We start from the raw sequence: 20,059 nt of genomic DNA, 5'->3' as shown, positions 1-20,059 counted from the left end.
CACTTTTCAAACCGATTCTGTGTTTCTTACATTTTCATCCTCATAACTGACGTCAGAAACGACTGAAAGGCGACTTTGAACATGAACGGAAATGGGTTTGACCATTTCAAAGTGTGAGTGTGTGAGAGAGAGACAGTTTTCACAGCTATGGCTGGGAGTGTTAACCGTACACTGTCACAGCCTTCATATATGTGAGTGTCTCTCTGTAACTTCCTGTCTCAAAGACAGCTGAACCCCACACAAAGGAAACCAGACTCACCAGAAATGATGAGGAGAATGGGCGACACACTGATAGAGTGATCTGCTGTAACCTTGTTGAGATACTGTTCTGCGACTGAGGTGAAACATCGGAGCGTGAATGAACCAGGGTTAGAAAGTAAGATTACTCTCTTTAAGTATACTGAGTTGGTACTAAAGTGTTTTTATTGTGGCGACAGGAAATTGTCTCTCTGAAGCTTATTTATATCCTGAATATAATACTACAATGGTTGTTATTTAACATTGTTAATGAAAAGATTAAGTCATTTACCTAATCATGCTGGTGATTCCAACAATAAGAAACCGGTACAGCAGTTGGTAGACAACATATATGTAAATATATATATTGTATGTATGTACAAATGTTTATGTCCTCAACATTACTTAAGATCTCAACCATTGCACAGTGACCAAAAATGTGTTTTATTTTGAAATGCCACATTGAACCTCAGCAGCTTTTTGTCTATTTTTAATCAAAAACTCTCAAACCAGAATCTGCTCATCACATTTCCTGCTCTTTCCTATCTTTGTTTGTGTGAACAGTTTTCCCACAGGCTTCCTCTCCATGTCCGCAGTGGCTCCCTCCAGTCCCACCAGTCTCGCGGTGCCGGCTCTAGTCCAGTTCCAGCTCGGCCTGTTCAGGGAGGTGGTTCAAGTCCCTGCCAGCAACCTGAGCTACCGCCATGCCAAGAGGCTGGCTGCAGAGGTCATAGAGCGCAAGGTAATCAAAACATCTGGCTGGTGGTGAGTGTGTTGGGCATTAGACAAGGAAGCCTCAGAGGAGCCTTAAAGGGGCATTCCACTCATCTTACACATGGTGTTTAGTTTAGTATTTAGGCTTTACTGTTGCGCTGGAAGAGCGTTTCCAAAAAAAAACAAAGTTCAGTTTGAGACTAAAATTTCATTATGATGTTGAGTTGCATTATGGGAATTCTAGGATACAGCATTTTTAGAGGTTAATCCTCGTTCGAGAATAAAAGTCAGGATATCTTTGCATCAGTTTTGATCATTGTTTAAAAGAAGTCTGTCCCCCTTCTTTATGGAGGTTTGACACTAAATTTGTTGTCGCTTTAACAAAACAGCTGAGTGATTTATCTTGAAATTAGTGTCGCTGCCTGTTTTAATCTCCTTGAATGGATCTGCAACAGACGGCTGGAGTTGGTAACAAGCAAGTCACAAGTTTTGCTTTTGACAAGAATGTGTCTGGATCAAATCCCACAGCGGCAGGTAAAAATCTGCCGTTGAAAGTTGTGATGACGGCGATCGGGATGTTCTTGGGCACAGCACTTAACCCACAGCTGCGCCAGTGGAAATCTGCAGCATCTCCAAACTGACAATTACAGTGCTGCAAAAGCATTATCAGTGATAACAAATGGTAAACAAGAAAAAAAAAACAACCTGCTAACACAGTCCCACTTGGAAAATATTTTGTGTGACGTTTCGAGTTTCTCAGGCTTGTCAAAACTGTCAGGAAGTAAAGTAGATTTTGAAAAGGTCACCTCGCGCATGAAGGAGGACTGTGTAGGTTACTATGTATAGTGTGGCTTTTGAGAAACCCCTAAGTGTTTGTGCATTGATGACTGATGCAGTGTTTGAAGGATGTTGTAGTGGTTTTGGCTGATTATACACACACACACACACACACACACACATCTGATTTAACCTGCATTTTGTATAACCTGCGTTGTTAAATTGGGTTAGATGTCAGTTCAGTAAACCAGATCTGGAACGGTGGGATGTTTTGTAGTTTGAGTGATACAACCAGTTCAAACTTTCTAACATGGTGGTAACTATCGGTTTGTCAGAGCAGCATTTGAATCTACAACCAGTAATTTGAATGCTGCACTGAAACTGTAGTCGAGGTCAGATAAGGTTGGTCATGAATCGCAGGTGTTGGTGACTCTGTCAGTGTGTGCAGGTCTGGTCTTCACACTGCCTCTGTTATAGGGACTGTGTGGTTGACAAGAGCGCAGCAAACTTTCCAACCACAGCCTCTCCCCCTCCGTTTCAAGCACGCACGCACACACACACACACACACACACATTCTTCTGCTGCGCTCACACCAGCCTTCCTTTCAGCTTTGATCTGTTGTTTCCAGGCAGCAGGTCAGCGCAGTCTGAAGAATGTGTATTTGTGTGTGTGTGCACTGTACACAACAAACCCAACAACACGAGCGCACTACTGCAGATATATCACATACTGTGTATATGTGTCACTGCTGGGTGGAAACCCTGTATCTCCAATATTGATGCCTAATGTTGTATAATTTTATGATATAGACTTTAATACTTCTACCTGGGCAGAGACCTAGATCCCATTACATTCCTCTTGCTTGTCAAAGCTTGTATGTCCGGGTAGAAGGAAGTGTTACATAGAGGACAATAGATTTAACACTCAGCCGGCTGTGAAACTTCTCTCTCAAGATTTAGAGATGATAAAAATCACTGAACAACATCAGACCCAGCTGATGATGTTACTGGCTGAGCAGAGCTCTGATTCTTTTTCTGCCTCCTCACTCCTTTGTTCACAGACACGTCGTGTGTTGAACCACAGCTGACCTGCGGCACATCACCCAACAGTATGTTCGGGACCGTTTCTCAAACGTGCTGCATATTTTTGAAGCGGTTTTCTCTTTTGCCACCTTGCACCGCTAGAGATGTGAAAAGGGCAAATCATTAGTGACAGACGGACGTGACTGTGTTCAGCGTTTCAGATTGTATCATGTTTGATCTCTTTATCTTGCAAGCACTTATTTCTGTCTTGTGGAAACTGTAACTAGGTCGTGCTTTGTGATGGTTGTAGATTGTTTACAGAATCGTTACAGACTTTCTCGACATGTTGAGCTTTTTCTCCAGGTTGCTCCAACTCCATCTCTTGCTCTCTGACCAGGCAACACTGGCTAAATATTTACGCTCCCTCTTTTTCCACATTGAACAGTTACATATATTGGAACATGTGCAGTGGAGGTTTAAAGCCTTGTTCATTTTCTCATGTATTTTCCTGCATTATGTTTCCTCTTTTTTCATCCAGGATACAAACCAACAGCCTCTTTTGTCTTTTCATCTATTGATGCTCTATTTTAAATAAATATAAATAGAGAAATGATGATGCTGGAAAAGTGAGAATAAGTAATGATGTTTTAAATTGAGCTTATCTCAACCCGAGTCTCTGTGTGTGTTCAGGCTCCAGACTGCAGCGTGGTCGGCGTCGGGGAGAAGATTTTGCTGTTCCGACATCAGCCCGCCTCTGAGCAGCTGCTGCAGCGCCTGACAGACCGCGACGAGCTGCAGGATGGAGACCTCATCGAGGTCATCATCGCAGGTCAGGGGTCAACAGGAAAAAAAAAGCTTACTGTGGATTTACTATCAGTAATCTATTGGCTCTTTATCCCATTGTCCCTTTTTTATTGGCTGATTCACAGTTAATTCATTCATTCAACACTGCACATTTCCAAATCCCAGATGTTTTGGACTTTCATGCTAGCCATAGTTTTGTTACAACAGCTTATTTAGGAGAAATATAAGTCTTATTTTGGAGGGATATTTTCATAAATACTGTGAGATGACATCATTTTTCAAATTAAAGGTAATTTGTTTTCAAGTATTTCAGTTCCATCCTCCTCAGAGCCACACAGGCTGTTCAGTTATCAGTCAGTACTTCTTTATGCCGGCACACATCACAAAGTTACTGAATGTCCCTGTGAAGCTTGTTTTGGCAGGTAAACCTTATTTTCTTAAGCCTCTGGCTGCACTTCACTTCATGAAATACAAATCTGCTGCAAAACTGGGCCATAAAGAAGCAACACTGTCAAAAGCTTCATTTTAAATTCAGGCACTTGAATCTCACTTCTACTTACAGGTAATTTTGATTGATGACAACATCAGGAACAGCTGGAAATTATAATATTATGTATTTCACAGGAATGTAAATATGTTAACTTTTTAAATTATGTTTATGTTTTATTAGTAATTTATGTTTTATTCCATGTGGTAATTAAACTATAAACTATTAATTACAAAATCAACAGGGTGCAACAAGTTAAAAAAAAAAGAGATGTGAGAAGTCGATCAGACAGAAAACAAACAGATGCGATAAGACAGATGTGGACCTGTGCACCCTCCACGCTGCTAAGCTTTGACCCCTGCATGCAAGATGGTTATAAAACAGAGGTGTAGAGCACCGTCCTAAAAGCTCAGTATTCATTCTTGCCAAACAGTGTCAGTGTGAATATATTTCAGTTTTCAATCTGTCTCTTCTTGTTGATCTGACTCAGTATCAGCCTCCGTGACCGAGATGAGGATCCGTCCACACTCCCTGCTGGTCTACTCGTACCGGACTCCCACTTTCTGTCACCACTGTGGAGAAATGCTGTGGGGCCTCGTTCGACAGGGGTTAAAATGTGACGGTAAAGCTGCTCACGCTACTCGTTATTTACCTCAGTCAGCGTCATTAGCCAGTGTGCGGGTGAGACATTTTATTCATTGGTCAAACGTTTTCACCGAACCACAAGCGGCTTGTCCACCTCTGCCTCTCTCCAGGGTGTGGATTGGACTTCCATAAACGTTGCGCCTTCCAGTTGCCCAACGACTGTAGTCGAACGCGGCGTCAGGTCAGCACCAGCCTCTCCCTGTTTCCTCCCCGACGACCCCGTGTGCACTCCCTCTCTAATCAGGCGGGAGGCAGTCTGGAGGAGGTGAGGAAGTAGCCGCAGTTTATTTTAAAAAGGGTTTACAGAGTTCACACATTGTTTTTGATGATCTTCACCAATGACTTCCGCTGTCCTGTCCTTCACCAGATCAGCATGTCCAAGCCCTCATCCAGGCCTCCGTCCTGGGCAGAGCCTCCGGTGTGGCTGGGTGTCGGGTGTGGGGACAAGAGCAGGGCTCAGGTCCCTCACACCTTCCACATCCACAGCTACACCAAACCCACCGTGTGCCAGTACTGCTACCGGCTGCTCAAGGGGCTCTTCAGACAGGGGCTGCAGTGCTCAGGTGAGACGCCTGAGAAACTTTAGAGAGGATTGTCTCGTCCAATGATTGAGACTGCAGAGGCTTCTTCTTTTGCACTTTTGTGAGCTACATTTTGTCAAGAGGCTTTTGTCGGCTCTGCTGATGAACAGAGAGCCTCAGAGCCTCTTACGCCAAGACTGAAGAGGCCTCTCGCAGTACATGATTTACCTGGAGGAAAAGAGTTTTCATTTACTGCAGGAAGATTCAAAACCATGTCCAAGTATCTATTGCTCTAAAGTTTGTGATGCAGTGATAAAATTCTCACGTTTAGATTAAACGTATATGGTCAGCAAAAACTCGTGCAGCAGCAGTGGTTTCCTGGGTGGATGTTATTACATATTAAACATGTTCCTCCACTGAGGCCAGTTTTAGATGATTTGTTTCAACAAAACCTCGACTTTGATGAGTCAAAGAGCTTCAACTCTGGGCCGAACTACATCTGTAATCATTTGAATGGAGGAAAGTAAACTTTAAATCACATTTAAAAGTTAAATTCTCGCACTCTCATTTTCCATTTTGTACACGCATGAGTGTCGCCCTCATGTTGTGGCCGAGCAGCTTTTATTTTTCTGTCAGAGTTTGAACCGGCCACCTCTCCTCTCTTCATCCTCTCTTCATCCTCAGACTGCAGGTTTAACTGCCACCGGCGCTGCGAGCCTTTAGTCGCCAGAGACTGTCCGGGAGAGAGGAGAGGCGTCAACGGCGAAGGTGAGCAGCGATCCCTGGAGGTCCTCGTTTCCACTTCCTATTCCGGGCCTGACAGTCACTCTGTTAGATCATGGTTCTTTGAACAGGCCCCCGCTCTGATCTTCTCATTACGCTGTGATGAGTCAAAGCTGATTCACCCTCCTTAAGGATATTTGATAGATTCAGGACTTGGCCTGATTTTAAACTCCCAGAAACATCGCATGTGTCCAGACAGTGATGATGATTAGTGGCATGATCGTGATCAAAGCCTGTTGAGGTAACCAGGATTATGATTTAAGATCCTATAATATACCGTATAACTGCATTTGTATATTTGTACTAATGACAAAAATCTCAGGGTATGAATTTGTCTGCTCTTTAAATAATAATATCAGGAAAAGCAAGAAATATGGGCCATTAAAACAACCACTTTTAAAGCTAATTAACATCAATTCAGATTATTTGATTAATTTAAGTCATAGATCAAGAAAAATTGTAAAACATGTTTTCATTTCAGTTTCTGAAATGTTCTAATTTTGTACTTTTCTCTGACTTTAAAGAGAATATTTTCAGGGTTTGGACTGTTGGTTGAACCAAACCAAGCAATTTAAGCAATTTCACTCTATTTTTCCGAATTTAAAAACATTATGTGAAGGTTATGATCAGTCACATGACTCATATTTTTGTGCCCATGATGTCATAATGTGTTCCCAGAATCCACAGCAGCTGGTCACAGCTGCCCACCAGACCCAGACGACAATGAGTCAGAGCTCACCAGTATAACAACACTAGATCTCTCTGACGACGAGATGTCCACTGACGGTGACTCGCCGGCAGAGTTCAGGGAGGTCGAGCCAATCAGGTTAGAGGGCTGTTAGTTCATACTGATGATGTCATCCCATCTGAGAGGTGACTGCGGTGTGTGGTGGTGATGCCCTGATCTTGTCAGGGAGTTTCAGTCTAACTTGCAGCTGTTGTCGTGTACCACCTAAACGCACACACACACACACACACACACACACACACACACACACACACACACCTTTCACTGCACACATCTGCATGACAAACCTGGTTGTGGTCAGGGAACTTTTGGGACACGCTGCCCCCTGGAGGTGTTCAGGAGGTACTTTGACAAAACACAACGGCTCTGTCAGTGAAAAAAGCAAAGTGACAAATTCAGTTTGAGTCTCAAAACGATCCTTTTTTCTTCACTTCCTCTCATCGTTTGTCCTCCTTCCCTCCACCAGTCCGTGTTTCAGCAGCAACATCCCTCTGATGAGGCTCGTCCAGTCGGTGCATCACACTAAGAGGAGAGCCGGTGGAGTCCTGAGAGAGGGGTGGCTGCTGCACCACACCAACACTGACATGCTGGTGAGAAACACTTCTACTGAAACTAAAACTAAAACTCTGTGCAAATGTCTTTCAGGATGTCTCGGACATAAAGAGCTGCAGCTGTTTTGTTAGTGATTCTGTTGGTAAATCCTCTTTTATAGGGGAAAAAATACATTCACTGACTTTCTATTTGTTTTACATCCAGCTCGTCTTTATGGTATAAGATTTGTGAATGTGCTTGTGACGTTTTAGTGTGTGTGACATTAGAGTCTAAACCTTTTGATTGTGACCTGTGGAGACTGCAGATGAAAATGAGCTCTGACCAACCCAACAATAAATCAAATAAAATACTCACATGCACGTCTTTAATTATTATCCTTCTTTCAATTTTTTTAATCACACTTTTTTTTTTGCTTTTTTCTGTCCTTGTTTGCATATCTGGGAGCTAAAATACCTGTTTGTTTAAATATGCAGTAGGAGCCATTTTTTGTGTTGTTACAAGTGGTGTCACAGTTTTGTTGAATGATGTAATGAGGCCACACCAAACACTTAATCTGATCCACAGAGGTGTTTCTCAACTGCTGACGCCTGGTGGTTTTTGAGTCGATGTCTAACTTATTGTTTAAAGCTTTTGAAGCAGATTATTTCACACACACACACACACACACACACACACACACACACACACACACACACAGATATGAATGTGAGCCCAGTGGTCAAACGTAGTCAGCCACAAACGCTCAGTCAAACCAGTCAACCCAGTATGTGGAGTTTACTGAGAAGAAGCTTGAAAGTCTGTTCTGATTCTTAACTTATTCAAAGTCATTAACTTCCCACACATATGATGAATTATTAATTATTTCTGTCTTTTCTTCTCCCAGAGGAAACGTCATTACTGGATCTTGGACAGGAAGAGCATCACTCTGTACCAGAACGAGATCAGCACCAAGTACTACAAAGTAAAAGCTCTTCATTAGCAACAAACGATTCAGTAGTTGAGTCACGTTTCTGTGGCTTTATACAGTGAGATTGACCTTTAATGACACCAGCTGAGTCGCACAAGAATGAGTCAGAATGGTTTCTTTACATCAGAGGTGTCTGATTTGCGGAAACACATGTTTTTTAAACTAATACCCATAGTTTAACCACCTTTAGTTTAATCGCCTCATACAGTATTGCTCTTCCTCCTGCAGGAGATCCCTCTGTCCCAGGTGCTGCAGGTCCGAGGCCCCGCCCAGCTCTCCACGCCTTTGTTGCCGGGCGACAGCGCTCACTCCTTTGAGGTGGTGACGGCCTCGCTGGTGTACTGCGTGGTGGCGGGAGAGGACGGGCCCGCCTGGGAGAGCGCCATCCATCAGGGTCTGATGCCCGTGGAGAGCAGCGAGGGACACGACGACAACCGCGGTGAGACGAGAATAACATCAAACATAATGAGATTATATAACCAACTATGTTTTGATGAGGATGATGGAACATAAACTCAAACTTTTTAATAAGGTTAAATAACAAACAAGCAATGAATCATATCAAGTGTTTGTTAGACAATAATTATTATTATCTTCCATCTGTATGATGGTATCTGTCCTCTTCTGTTTCCAGATGATCATTCACACAGAGACAGCACGGTAAGCATCAACTGGTTCACTCCTGAATTTCCCGAAGAGCTGTTTGTCACACCTCACCGTGTCACTTTGTGTTTCAGGACATCAGCTCGGTGTACCAGATCTTTACGGACGAGGTGCTGGGTTCAGGACAGTTTGGAGTGGTGTACAGAGGTGAGCTGGTTTTAACCCCATGGTTAGATCAGGAACAATATTTAAAAGGATACAAATTATAGGAAAAGTGGAGAAAAGGTTTTTGGTATTTGTTAGTTTTTGTTAGTGTTAAGCAGTTTTTTTTGTTTTTTTTGGCAGATTTTCTAATTAAATCTTCTTTCTTTATTCATGATGGATTGTTTACTTCCTTTTAGACAGTCTGACACTGTTTGGATATTCAGCTGACTTCCCGTGCACTGATGAAAAGACTCTATAGGCAGCAGTTAATGAAGAACACGAAGAAATGAATTCATTGAAGTTTTAATTAAAACCAAATTCATTCTAGGAAACGTCCCAAGAAGCGGAGAATTATGAAGCTGTGAAATAAAGTGACTCCAAAATGTATTCATGCAGAGGAACTGATTGGTTTAGAATGAGAAAATATTGAAACCCAGGCCGCAGAGCTGCACCTAAAGTGTTGTATCTGAGTTCCTTAATCTTAGTGAGGCATTTTTTTGTTGATTAAAGTTTTATTAAAAAAAGTGTTTTCTCACTCCTCAGGTACTCACAGGAAGTCGGGTCGGCCAGTCGCCATCAAAGTCATCGACAAGACGCGTTTCCCCACCAAACAAGACAGACAGCTGAGGAACGAAGTGTCCATATTGCAGGTACACATACATTTTCATTACATGTGTGCGTGTTGGCTCTGTAGTGTTTTTATTTTCTGTAACACGTAATGCGTGTGTGTGTGTGTGTTTTGTCCAGAATCTGTCGCACCCCGGTGTGGTTCTGTTGGAGGGGATGTTCGAGACCGTCGAGCACGTCTTTGTCGTCATGGAGAAGCTCCATGGAGACATGCTGGAGATGATTCTGTCCAGTGAGAAAGGACGACTCCCTGAACGCAACACTCGCTTCCTGGTTATGCAGGTATCAGATCCAGCACTGATCATTAAACACTCATTACAGGGATGGGATGAGTCCATGTCTTTACAGTTTACTGACTCTTTCACAATAAAAGTTTAATAAAAGACAAAGTTATGTTTTATAAATTTTACTTAAATTCTCCTTCAAAAGTTGCGAATATTTGAATAAGAAATAAATTGAGTAATTTTAGTGCTGACAGCTGTTCCTCAGTCCAGGGACCCAGCACCATGAGAACAGGAATGTTTTTCTGAGGCTCCTCCTGCATGAGGCTGATAAGTACCGTCTCCTGCTTGTGTCTGCTGCAGATCCTTGAGGCTTTGCGCTATCTGCACTTCAAACATATCGCTCACTGCGACCTCAAACCTGAGAATGTTCTTCTGGCCTCTGCAGACCCCTTTCCTCAGGTGGGACTTTATGATTTTTATTCAAATTCCAGCAGAAGCAAGTTGTCACAGCATCTTCCTGAGTCACCTCTGCTCTCCGTGCTGCAGGTGAAGCTGTGCGACTTCGGCTTCGCCCGCATCATCGGCGAGAAGTCGTTCCGCCGCTCGGTCGTGGGGACGCCGGCCTACCTGGCGCCTGAGGTGATCAGCAGCTGCGGCTACAACCGCTCTCTGGACATGTGGTCTGTGGGCGTCATCACGTATGTGAGCCTGAGCGGGACGTTCCCCTTCAACGAGGACGAGGACATCAGGCAGCAGATCACCAACGCTGCCTTCATGTACCCGCGACAAACCTGGGCCTCCACCTCACTGGAGGGTAACAACTTTGTTTATTCATATTTTTTAACCTCCTATCACTCATTTTCTTTCCATTAATCAGCATGTTCCAGCTCCTCATTGCATTATTAAGATGTTAACAGTGAGTGAAACATTAAAAACCCTGCACTTCATGTTTGTTTTGACTGCATCATTCAAACCGGTTGAAATATTTAGCATGTTTTAAATATAGGGTCACCTGTTTTCTCCTGTTGGCCACTGGGTGACTCCAGTGCACCACTTTTAAAACAACTTCTTTGTCTGTGTGTGTGTGTCTCTCTCTCTCTCTCTCCTCTCTCTCTCTCTCTCTATCTCTCTCTCTCTCTCTCTCTCCAGCGGTGAGTCTCATCAATAACCTGCTGCAGGTGTCGGTGAGGAGGAGGTTCAGTGTGGGCAAAGCTCTGGGACACACCTGGCTGCAGGTCAGATACATGACACACTGAGGGCATATTCATTTTATATTACTTTAACATCCCAGTTTGATTTACTGAACGCACTGATGTTGGCAAAGATATCGTTCATTGTAAAAGCCATGTATGTTATCAGTCTATTCATTTAATAGAATTTAATTTTCCTAATATATTTAGATTGGATTATTTCAATTTCAATGTACACCAGTATTATTAAGAAAAATTAGGGAACAAAAACTGATTTGAATTGAAAACAAATTTAGAGAATTATGTGTTAAATATCTTTTAGGATTTAAACATTTTATTTTAGACTTGACGCTGACTCGAGAACATTTCCATCATGTCAGCTCTCCTTCATCCTCTGTGTCTCCCCTGCAGGACTTCCAGCTGTGGTGCGACCTCAGGGAGTTCGAGCAGAGGATGGGCTGCAGGTATCTGACACACAAAGGGGACGAGGAGCGCTGGATACGCTATGCCCAGGAGAGAGGCCTGAATTTCCCCTCCCACCTCAGCTGACACGTGACCTCAGCACAAGGGTTTAAAGGTCGGACAGTTTTTAGTCTGTGCAGCGTAGATAAAACCAGAAATGAGACACGCTTCATGCTCGAAATCCTGAATTTGTGGGAGAGCAGGGAACCAATTATAGTTTTCTTAGCGTTTGTAGGTTGTTAAACATCCCAGTTTTCTGTGGTCACCAATGTTAGAATTAAGGTGTTTGTAGTGGGAACAGGAAGATAAATGAAAGAATCTGCAGGAAGCTCAAGTGGCCACAGCACAATTATTTCTACTTGTATGCAGGAGAAAAAAAAATCACAGATCAGTCTTTATCTAGTTGTAAACATAATGAAAAAACAACACAAACAACTGCTGTTTAGTAATATAATTTTCCTTTTTTATTCCAAGTTGTAGTTTTTAAACTTGAACTGTGTGAAAGTGAGTTTTTGTGGCGTCAGTGAATGAATGAGCTGAGGATGAGGAGAATGGAGCACAGATAAGAAAAAAATCATCGCGAGTCAAATCACACTGGTTATCATGGCCGACCTGTCATTTAAAAATGGGACCAAAACCCTATGAGCTTCCTCACTGACATAGGCCTGCCATGGTCCCACGTACAGTATCGATTCTTCTTTAGTCCACAACTTTCCTGATGCCCTGTCTCTCACTGCTCGACACCTCTCTCTGTCTGTGTCCCTCCTCCATGTCACTTTAAATGTAGCTCACGGAGCGTGGATAGAGAGGGGAGAGGTGTGTGGGATCGTTCTCTCTGGCCATAACAGTTTGCCTTTCTGTCTTCCTTCTTGAGTCCCCCATCCGGCCATGGCCCTTTCTTTGTCTACATTTACCCACAGTGCTTTGCTTTGAGCTGCTCTCTCTGTTTGCAGTCTTCATTTTAATATTCAGCGCTTCGGTTTAGGTGCTCTCATTCATCCTCCGTGTGTTTCTGAGCTTCTTAAGGGTTTGAGATCTCCAGGTTAAATTTAATCTTTGCTAACGTTCAGGTTTCACAGTGCTGAGGTTTTTTTTGTTTTTTTTTTACAGAGTGAGATTTTTCAGTGTTCGACTGGCTTTGTAACATTGTAGCACCTGACTCGACTCGCTTCGCTCCTCTGCTGACTGAACTGTTAACAGGCTACTGACGATGTGGTTTGGGTTTGTGTGAGATTAAGGAAGAGTCAGAGACTCACAAAGACATTTGCATTTCTAAACTTCAACATAGCATGCATCTGCACAAATACACAACCAACCAAGCCAACTGACCAACCAGCTTTTTTATCATGTTTTCTTCTTTAATTACCCTTCTACAAAAAAATATGTCATCTCAGAGAGAGGGCGGAGAGCAGGAGGCTTTGCTCAATGTAAGATTTTTTAAAACTTCTTTCTCCCTCATCACCACCTTCTGTTGAACATCTCCTGAAGGCAGGTATGTTATATGTATGCTGCTTACATAAGTTCAGTGCAATACCCGCCTCACTTCTGGTTTTTAAAGGCACTTGAAAAGAAATGAGGGACAGTCCAAACATAGTTTCTAAGATTTGAGCAGAGTCTTCTACTCTCACCCTCTCTAGGCAGTGTTTACGGGGGATGGAAAGAGCAGGGAGAAGGATGAGTAAAGGGGGAGGAAGTTAAGATTTGAAAGAGGAAAAGATGATAAGAACAAAGCGTATAGAAGGACAGTGGAAGGGTTTAAATTGCTCTCTCCAAACAGGAGAAATAGGGGGAGCTGGGAAGAAGGGATGAGAGGAGGAGGTGAAGAGAAGCAGCTGTGTTTATAAGTCGCTCTCTCCGTAGAGGGCGCTGGAGAAGGAGATGTAGTCCAGGGCGCCGGGGGGGCTGTCGCTTCCGATGTACCTGGTCATGCGGCTGATGCAGTACTCGGCCTGCTCGGGTGGCAGCTCCCTGCGCAGCTCCTCCACTGTGATGTAACTCTGGAGAGATTTATAGAGGCAACAAGTTGAAGAGTTGTAATGGCCCATAGCACAAACCCACTGATGCATCAGTGAGGATTAGATAAGACCAGTGACTAATGTTGACTTGGCCAGGAGCTGAGGGCCTTCTCTCAACTGACATTTCCACACACGCTGAATTTTGCAACGGACGTACTTTAAATTTTAACTGCTCATCATTTAGTTACCAGTGTTTCACTCTCAAGCCAAAACAGCAACTGAGAAACTGATATCACTCCAGATTTAAAGGGAAATGTGGCATTTTTCTCATTGTTGTTATTATGATGTTATCAATGATTGTCTTCAAATCCTGCTCCAACTAAATCTTGTCTGTAAAAATGTAATTACTGTTTATATGTCCGCTGGAAAGTTGTTGGGTCTGATTATTAGCTTAGATATTCCTCGGTGTGAAGCTAATGGGACGCTGTATTTGGCGACTTACCTTGTCTGAGGCCAGAATCTTGAAGGAGGCCATGACCTGTTCTGCGGTGTCCGTCTCAGCGGTCTCGCGGGTCATGAAGTCGATGAAGGCCTGGAAGGTCACCACGCCTGTGTTGTTGGGGTCCACCAGGGTCATGATACGAGCAAACTCCACCTCACCCTGTCAGAGAGAAAGGGGATGTATTACATCTTTCCTATATAATTTAAACAAGTTAGTCGGTACCATCAAGGACGTGACCTTTAAATCTGATCATTTTTAATCAGTGACTCCAGGTGAAACTCTGTCCTCCCACTATTTCATATCCACTCAGTGTATACAGGGGGAGGCAACCAAGATTTTTTAAATTTCTTAAAACAAAATTAAATTAATATCAAGCTAAACAAGTCAAGTTGATATTAGAGTCATTTTCGTTTTGTAAATTCAGACTTTGCACTAACCAGATCGTAACCCATGGAGATGAGGCAGGCACGGAAGTCGTCTGGGTCCATCATGCCGTTTCTCTTCTGCAAAGGAAAAAAACATCTGGATTAACTAATGGAACAAATAGATATAATACAGCAGGATCTCTGGTGCAGGGGCCCACGTCTTCATTTTTTATTGGTGCTACAACACCGAGTGTCAGGATCCTAGTGATCCTGACACTTCTAGAAAAGGGGGAAAAAAAGACGTGTGCACATCTGTCAAACTGATTTTGATGTTTAAAAAATAAAGGCGCTTTCCTGTTCTTTATGTGTTGCTTCTTATTATTACTTTCAGTACCTTTCTACTGACACTAGCACAAACTTGAAGTCAGTGAACACCTCACCCTGTCGAAGTGGTTGAAGGAAGCTCTGAACTCGTTGAGCTGTTCCTGGCTGATGCCCTTGGCGTCGCGGGTCAGGATCTGGTTCTCCACCTCGTTGATGGTTCTGGCGATGGTGGTGAGCAGCTGCTCCCAGCCCACGCGGATGTGCTGCAGTGGTGGAGGGAGAATAGATTAACACCCCCGTTAAACAAGAAAAAAGATGGACAATGTGAAGTCAGGTGGTTGAAGTTTACTGTACCTCCATGGTGTAGTTGGTGTGCTTGTTGTCGAAGATGAGGGACTCCTGGCTGAGCTGGTGGTCTCCCTCCAGCTTGTCGATGTTGGATTTGTAGTTGATGATGTTCTGCTCGTACTGCTTCAGGCTGTTCATCTGTTCCTCCAGGGAGCCGGCGATGTCCACTGACACATGGCTGATCTCCTGCAGGTTTGCAGAGACAGGAAACAGAAGGAGAATATGTCAGTGAAATCAAGTCCTGAGATGCAGCTATTTAATACATGTTTTCATATCTGCAGTTAGACGCAGCACCTTACCTGTGTGTACCTACATGCAGTCCTGTTGCTCCTGTATAACAGGACCCATCAAGACTAACTTTAAGTTGTTTGACAGTTACAAACTCATAGGAGCATGTGTTTACTGTGTTGCTTTGTTCTATTATTTTGTGTGTTTTATATTCTGTTTATATTCTATTGATGTGCCTTTAATGTCTGTTTTCCATGCTCGACAGTGTTTCACCACTAGAATCAAATTGTCATCTTATAATAAAGCTACAAAAGTTGTCAGTATTCTATATGCACCAATATCCCAAATAAATATTCAAGTGCCTTTTATAGTATTTTGGCAACTGCAGCGATTCCTTCATGTCGAATCTGACATCACCTAACATGAGGTAAAACTGGAAACAGAAACACCGTACCTCCATCTTGGTTTGGATCCAGGGTCCGATGATGTTGGCCTGGGCAGCAAACTGGCGCCTCAGTCTCTCGTTGGCCTGCTGTCTGGCCACCTCCTCCTGGAGCATTTGGTCTCTGAGGGGCACAAGGTGCTTCACCTGCAAAACACAAACACGTTAAATAGTATAATAAAAATCTTCCCCAGAGTTAAGCACAGGTGAAAATGTAAATGACAGCCCTTTAATACTAAAAACATGCAACCACTGTGTAACCAAGCTACCAAAGGTTTTGATAAATGTGCTTCTTGTCCTCCTAGTGCAACTCTTAAGACGCAATTAAAACCATTTACAACTTCAAAAGATATTTTAGCAACAAGTTATATGCGATTGATAGTTTAATGTCATCACCAGACGGTGCAAATCAAGTCTTTTCTTTCAGTAAAATATAGTAAACATAGAAGCCATAGAAATTTAGTGATGTTTTCAGATTACGTGTCCTTTTTTTCCAGTCAAGCTTGTTGAGTAATGAACCAACTAGTTATGACATGATTGTCTGATGTGTGTCAAACTGCAGCTGCACTGACAGGTTGTGCTCTGCAGCTATTTTGATTTCCCCTGAGGGCTCGCAGCCAGCAGTATTCAGTGTCGCTATAACCTAAATGTACTGTACTATTTCTGACTTGTCGCTATGTATGTACTGTACTTATTAGCCAGATGACCAAATACAACGCACAGAGTAAGTTAGCTTGACATTTCCTGTTCACATAACGTCAATGTACACAAACCAGGAATAAAAGCAAGTTCGAAGGGCTATGTCTTGGATAAATTATCCTCTGCAATTATTAATTTGTTATTTCCCATTGTTGCTCCTTGACTGTGAATACCACATAATGATTCTTGGTTGTGTCCGATTCGACTCACAGCGTCCCATTTATTGCTGATGTCCTGGGGGCTGAGGTTGGTGTAGGGGTTGATTCCGGACAGCTTGATGCCGTAGGTCTGAGCGATCTTCAGGATCTCGCTATGGATGCCCATGGTGGCCATGCGCTCCTTGTCGGCCTCAGGCAGAGTGGCCTTGAACTGGTCGTGAGCGGTGATCAGACTCTGTGCGGGAGATCAGAGGAAAGGAAAATAAACGGTTAGACAATGAAGATGCAGTATTTGAATTTCCAGTTTCTTGTGCTGTTATTTATCCCATGGAGGACAGTAAAATATTCTCTAAGTCTGCTTTGATCAGCGTTTTCATACAGGATTTATGTGTCCTCATGCAACATTTATATTTTGCATTATATAGCATTTCTTTTTTTTTCTTTCAAATTGACTGGGAGTAGTCCATTTATGTGCAACTGTACAAAATGGAAACATTATTTCCGAGTCAGAAGTTAGCTCATGAATTTAATCTTGAACTGCAGCCGACTATCACGTGTCAAATGCCTGAACTTTCTGACCCTTGTCTGTTGGGGACTGACACATCAAATTATTAATCTGCCAGTCGGGAACACTGATGTATTGTTTCAATTACCAGTATTAATAGATTCCTGTCAGTGTAAATGTGAACTAGTGTTTAAAATTTTTTATGCTTTTCAAGGCAATTCAGATTTAGTGCAGCAGGTTCAAGGTTTCTGTGTCAATTAGAGAAAAGCAGACCTCAGACTTGAATTATTTTCTATGGATAAAAACTGAATATCTAAACCTGAACAGAACTGACAGCACAGTAATTACAAATGAAAGATAAAAACTACATATATTCAAATGTAGTGTGTGTGTGTGTGTTCATGTATGCATGGTGCTGGGTTTACCTGGATCTCCTCAATGCTGTGGACAATGAACATGTCCTGCAGGTCCTCCATGGCTCCGTCCATCCAGTTGTTGAAGGGTGCCGCCCTCTTGGCAAACTCCAGATACAGCTGGTCAATAGTTTCCCAGAGCTTCTCCACACGCTACAGACACAGTAACACAAACACACTCATAAGCGAAGGTGTGGGCAGTTGCAAAATGAGTTATTTGGACTGTAGTTTGTGGTCACCTGGGCATTTCTTTTGACATCTCACTAAATGATTTGGTTAGATTTCTTTCTTTCAAATCTAACTCTACTAATTTCTGAAAAATTTTATGTGAATACAGATATGTGAACATATAATTAAGTGGAGTTTTACAACCCAAAAACTGAATATACAAAGCTGAGTGTGTGTGTTTTACCTCCAGTGAGTCCCTCCTCTTCTGGGTGAGGGTGCCCAGGTTGTCCCACTGGTCACAGATGCCCTGGCAGCGGGCGTTGACTGTGGCAGCATCATGGTAGTCCAGCTCACTGGAGGAGACGGGAGAGTAAAAAGCACCGTTGGTGATTTATGACAGACTGTCAACCAGATTTCTATCTAATTTATATTTATAATGATTAGGTTCCTGTCCGACAGGAGTTGAAACTGTATGTGAGAAACATGGACAGATTTTTAAATAAAAGTAAAAATGTCAAAGTTCGGGAGGTTTACAGCTGTTATGCCTGAAGTTACTCATATTAATTTTACAAATATCTGTAATCACACTACATTAGAATAGTTAATGCCATTACACACTCGATTTTTACTCTTTCTTGCAATTGAAGGGTCATCTGAGAACATTTTGCTTTTGAGGACATATGTTTTTAAAGTGGTGATAAATTATGGGTGGCATGCATTCATATTCAGCATCATGGTGCTGAACAGCTCATATTATACTGTATGTAGCATCAAAGAGATCATCTCAAAACTATGTGTGAAAAAAGCCCAGAGGAGTGGTGTGGAATAAGGAAATAGTGAGATCAGAGGTTTCTGCTCTTTCATGAACCTTCCTTTCATCTTTTTATCCCTCTCATTAATATGCTTTACACTCATCTGTTGCATCTTTTGTTCTTCACTGTTCTCCTATCCCGGCCATTAGGACTCCTGAAGCACTTCAGGCCCTCTCTTCCTCTCGTCCTCCTCCTCCTCTTCTCCTGTACCTCCTACAGCTTCCAAATCAGCCCTTTTGCCTAAAATTAACATAATCTCTCCTCTTATTTCTCGTTCCCTCCCATTTCTCCTGCTCTCTATTGCAGTTATTTCATGTTTCTCTCCACAACCTTATCATTAGAAAGCCCCCACCCCCAACATGTCTACTTTATTTTTCCACCAATAAAATACTGAATACAAATCCCAAAGAACACTGAACTCCAACGCAAAATGTGAACTACTTCTTCCCACTACTTCTCCCAGCACACAACACTTTCAAACACTTGCACAGTTCCCAGCCTCCCTCCCCTCGCCCCTACGTCTTACTTCAGCTCCTGGGCGATGGCAGCGATCTGCTCCACTCTGTCCTGGTGAGCGGCGAGGTCGCTCTCGAAGGCCTCGTGCTTCCTCATGAGGGCTCTGATCTCCATCAGAGAGGCTGACTCATAGTCCTTTTGGGACAGCAGGTCCTCCTTACCTGAAACACGCAGATGTTAGCGGTGGCAACATTTTAAATTGCTCCTCTTCATAGGGAAAAGGTGACGAGCTTTTAAATTTGTACAGCTCTCACATCTTCCTCCCTCCACTACAGTTACCCTGTTTCTCTGAATCACCTAGGCATTTCATTATCCCCATAAATTACTTTATAACTCTACAACATTTGAACCATGTAATTTATCATGATTTTATCTGTTTTTTATGATTATCCTGTGACATGTTTGCCTTATTAGACAGTGTAGAGTGACTCAAGACTCAAAAAATGGAGGTGATATGAGGGAGGAAGAAGCTACAAAAGGTCAAAATTCACTGGAATACTATTTAGGGTGACAGCAGGAAGATATGGGCAGACAGGAAACTACTTTTGGTCTCACTTGTCTACTTTTAATTAAAGTCTCCTTTCCATCTGACTTGCATTTGTTTGGCAAATAGAGAAATAAGAGTCATTATGAATATGAAAGCTCCAAACAGAAAGAGCCAAACATCCTGAAAGTTTCTTCTTTCATGATTTTATTTTGTTCTTACCTCCAGTCCACGACTCATGCATGGAGCACTTCTGCTTGAACTTCTCAGCCAGGTGGTCAAGTCTCTCCAGACGACGGATCTCGGTCAGCAGCCACTCCTCGTAGCCCTTCTCCACCTGCTCCAGACCCTTCCAGGCGTTGGCAATATCCTGGAGGAGACGGACAGGTTTTATCACCACTCTGATTTACTGAGAGGAAGAATTTTCACCAGTTTTTGGCACCCGTTAGAGGGAATTAATGATTTGGAGGTTGACTCACTGACTTGAAGTAGTATCTTTTTAGAATGTGATTAATAAAAATGTATGCCTTCAGAACTTTTTCATATGTATGTAAATCACTGGGAAATTAGAA

The 20,059-nt window shown here is 42.7% G+C and overlaps 2 protein-coding genes across 2 annotated transcripts in view; one reads left to right on the top strand and one right to left on the bottom strand.

The window, feature by feature from the left end:
• Window positions 1-304: 304 nt before the first annotated feature.
• On the top strand, window positions 305-19,786 carry LOC111235582 (serine/threonine-protein kinase D3-like). Its single transcript, XM_022764075.1, has 20 exons — window positions 305-376; window positions 802-979; window positions 3,442-3,580; window positions 4,533-4,664; window positions 4,798-4,952; window positions 5,055-5,250; window positions 5,893-5,976; window positions 6,670-6,817; window positions 7,206-7,329; window positions 8,175-8,252; window positions 8,487-8,697; window positions 8,893-8,918; window positions 8,996-9,068; window positions 9,609-9,715; window positions 9,813-9,974; window positions 10,277-10,375; window positions 10,463-10,730; window positions 11,066-11,151; window positions 11,518-11,683; window positions 19,758-19,786. The coding sequence occupies exons 2-19, from the start codon at window positions 824-826 to the stop codon at window positions 11,653-11,655; spliced, it is 2,382 nt and encodes a 793-aa protein (XP_022619796.1). The 5' UTR covers window positions 305-376; window positions 802-823; the 3' UTR covers window positions 11,656-11,683; window positions 19,758-19,786.
• The window catches only part of actn3 (actinin alpha 3), a 34,994-nt gene continuing 27,007 nt past the window's right edge, over window positions 12,073-20,059 (bottom strand). Inside the window, exons 11-21 of the mRNA XM_022764074.1 lie at window positions 19,710-19,857; window positions 19,014-19,164; window positions 17,920-18,028; window positions 17,520-17,660; window positions 16,642-16,824; window positions 15,745-15,879; window positions 15,069-15,248; window positions 14,831-14,977; window positions 14,463-14,528; window positions 14,026-14,184; window positions 12,073-13,565 (exon numbers count right to left, since the gene is read on the bottom strand). Of these exons, the coding sequence (XP_022619795.1) occupies window positions 13,407-13,565; window positions 14,026-14,184; window positions 14,463-14,528; window positions 14,831-14,977; window positions 15,069-15,248; window positions 15,745-15,879; window positions 16,642-16,824; window positions 17,520-17,660; window positions 17,920-18,028; window positions 19,014-19,164; window positions 19,710-19,857 (1,578 nt within the window). The 3' untranslated portion in view covers window positions 12,073-13,406. The remainder of the gene's footprint in view (window positions 13,566-14,025; window positions 14,185-14,462; window positions 14,529-14,830; window positions 14,978-15,068; window positions 15,249-15,744; window positions 15,880-16,641; window positions 16,825-17,519; window positions 17,661-17,919; window positions 18,029-19,013; window positions 19,165-19,709; window positions 19,858-20,059) is intronic.

The sequence above is a fragment of the Seriola dumerili genome, unplaced genomic scaffold (assembly GCF_002260705.1).
Source record: "Seriola dumerili isolate Sdu_G_001 unplaced genomic scaffold, Sdu_1.0 BDQW01000531.1, whole genome shotgun sequence".
In the NCBI taxonomy this organism is placed as follows: domain Eukaryota; kingdom Metazoa; phylum Chordata; class Actinopteri; order Carangiformes; family Carangidae; genus Seriola; species Seriola dumerili.
The sequence above is the reverse complement of the archived record's forward strand: the minus strand, read 5'-3'. Positions and strand labels throughout refer to the sequence as shown.

Bases quoted from the DNA above. Each gene is read 5' to 3' on its own strand.
- LOC111235582 (XM_022764075.1), top strand. From the start codon at position 824: ATGTCCGCAGTGGCTCCCTCCAGTCCCACCAGTCTCGCGGTGCCGGCT. The intron at 3,581-4,532 runs GTCAGGGGTCAA...GATCTGACTCAG, and splicing joins CATCGAGGTCATCATCGCAG to TATCAGCCTCCGTGACCGAG. The intron at 4,665-4,797 runs GTAAAGCTGCTC...GCCTCTCTCCAG, and splicing joins ACAGGGGTTAAAATGTGACG to GGTGTGGATTGGACTTCCAT.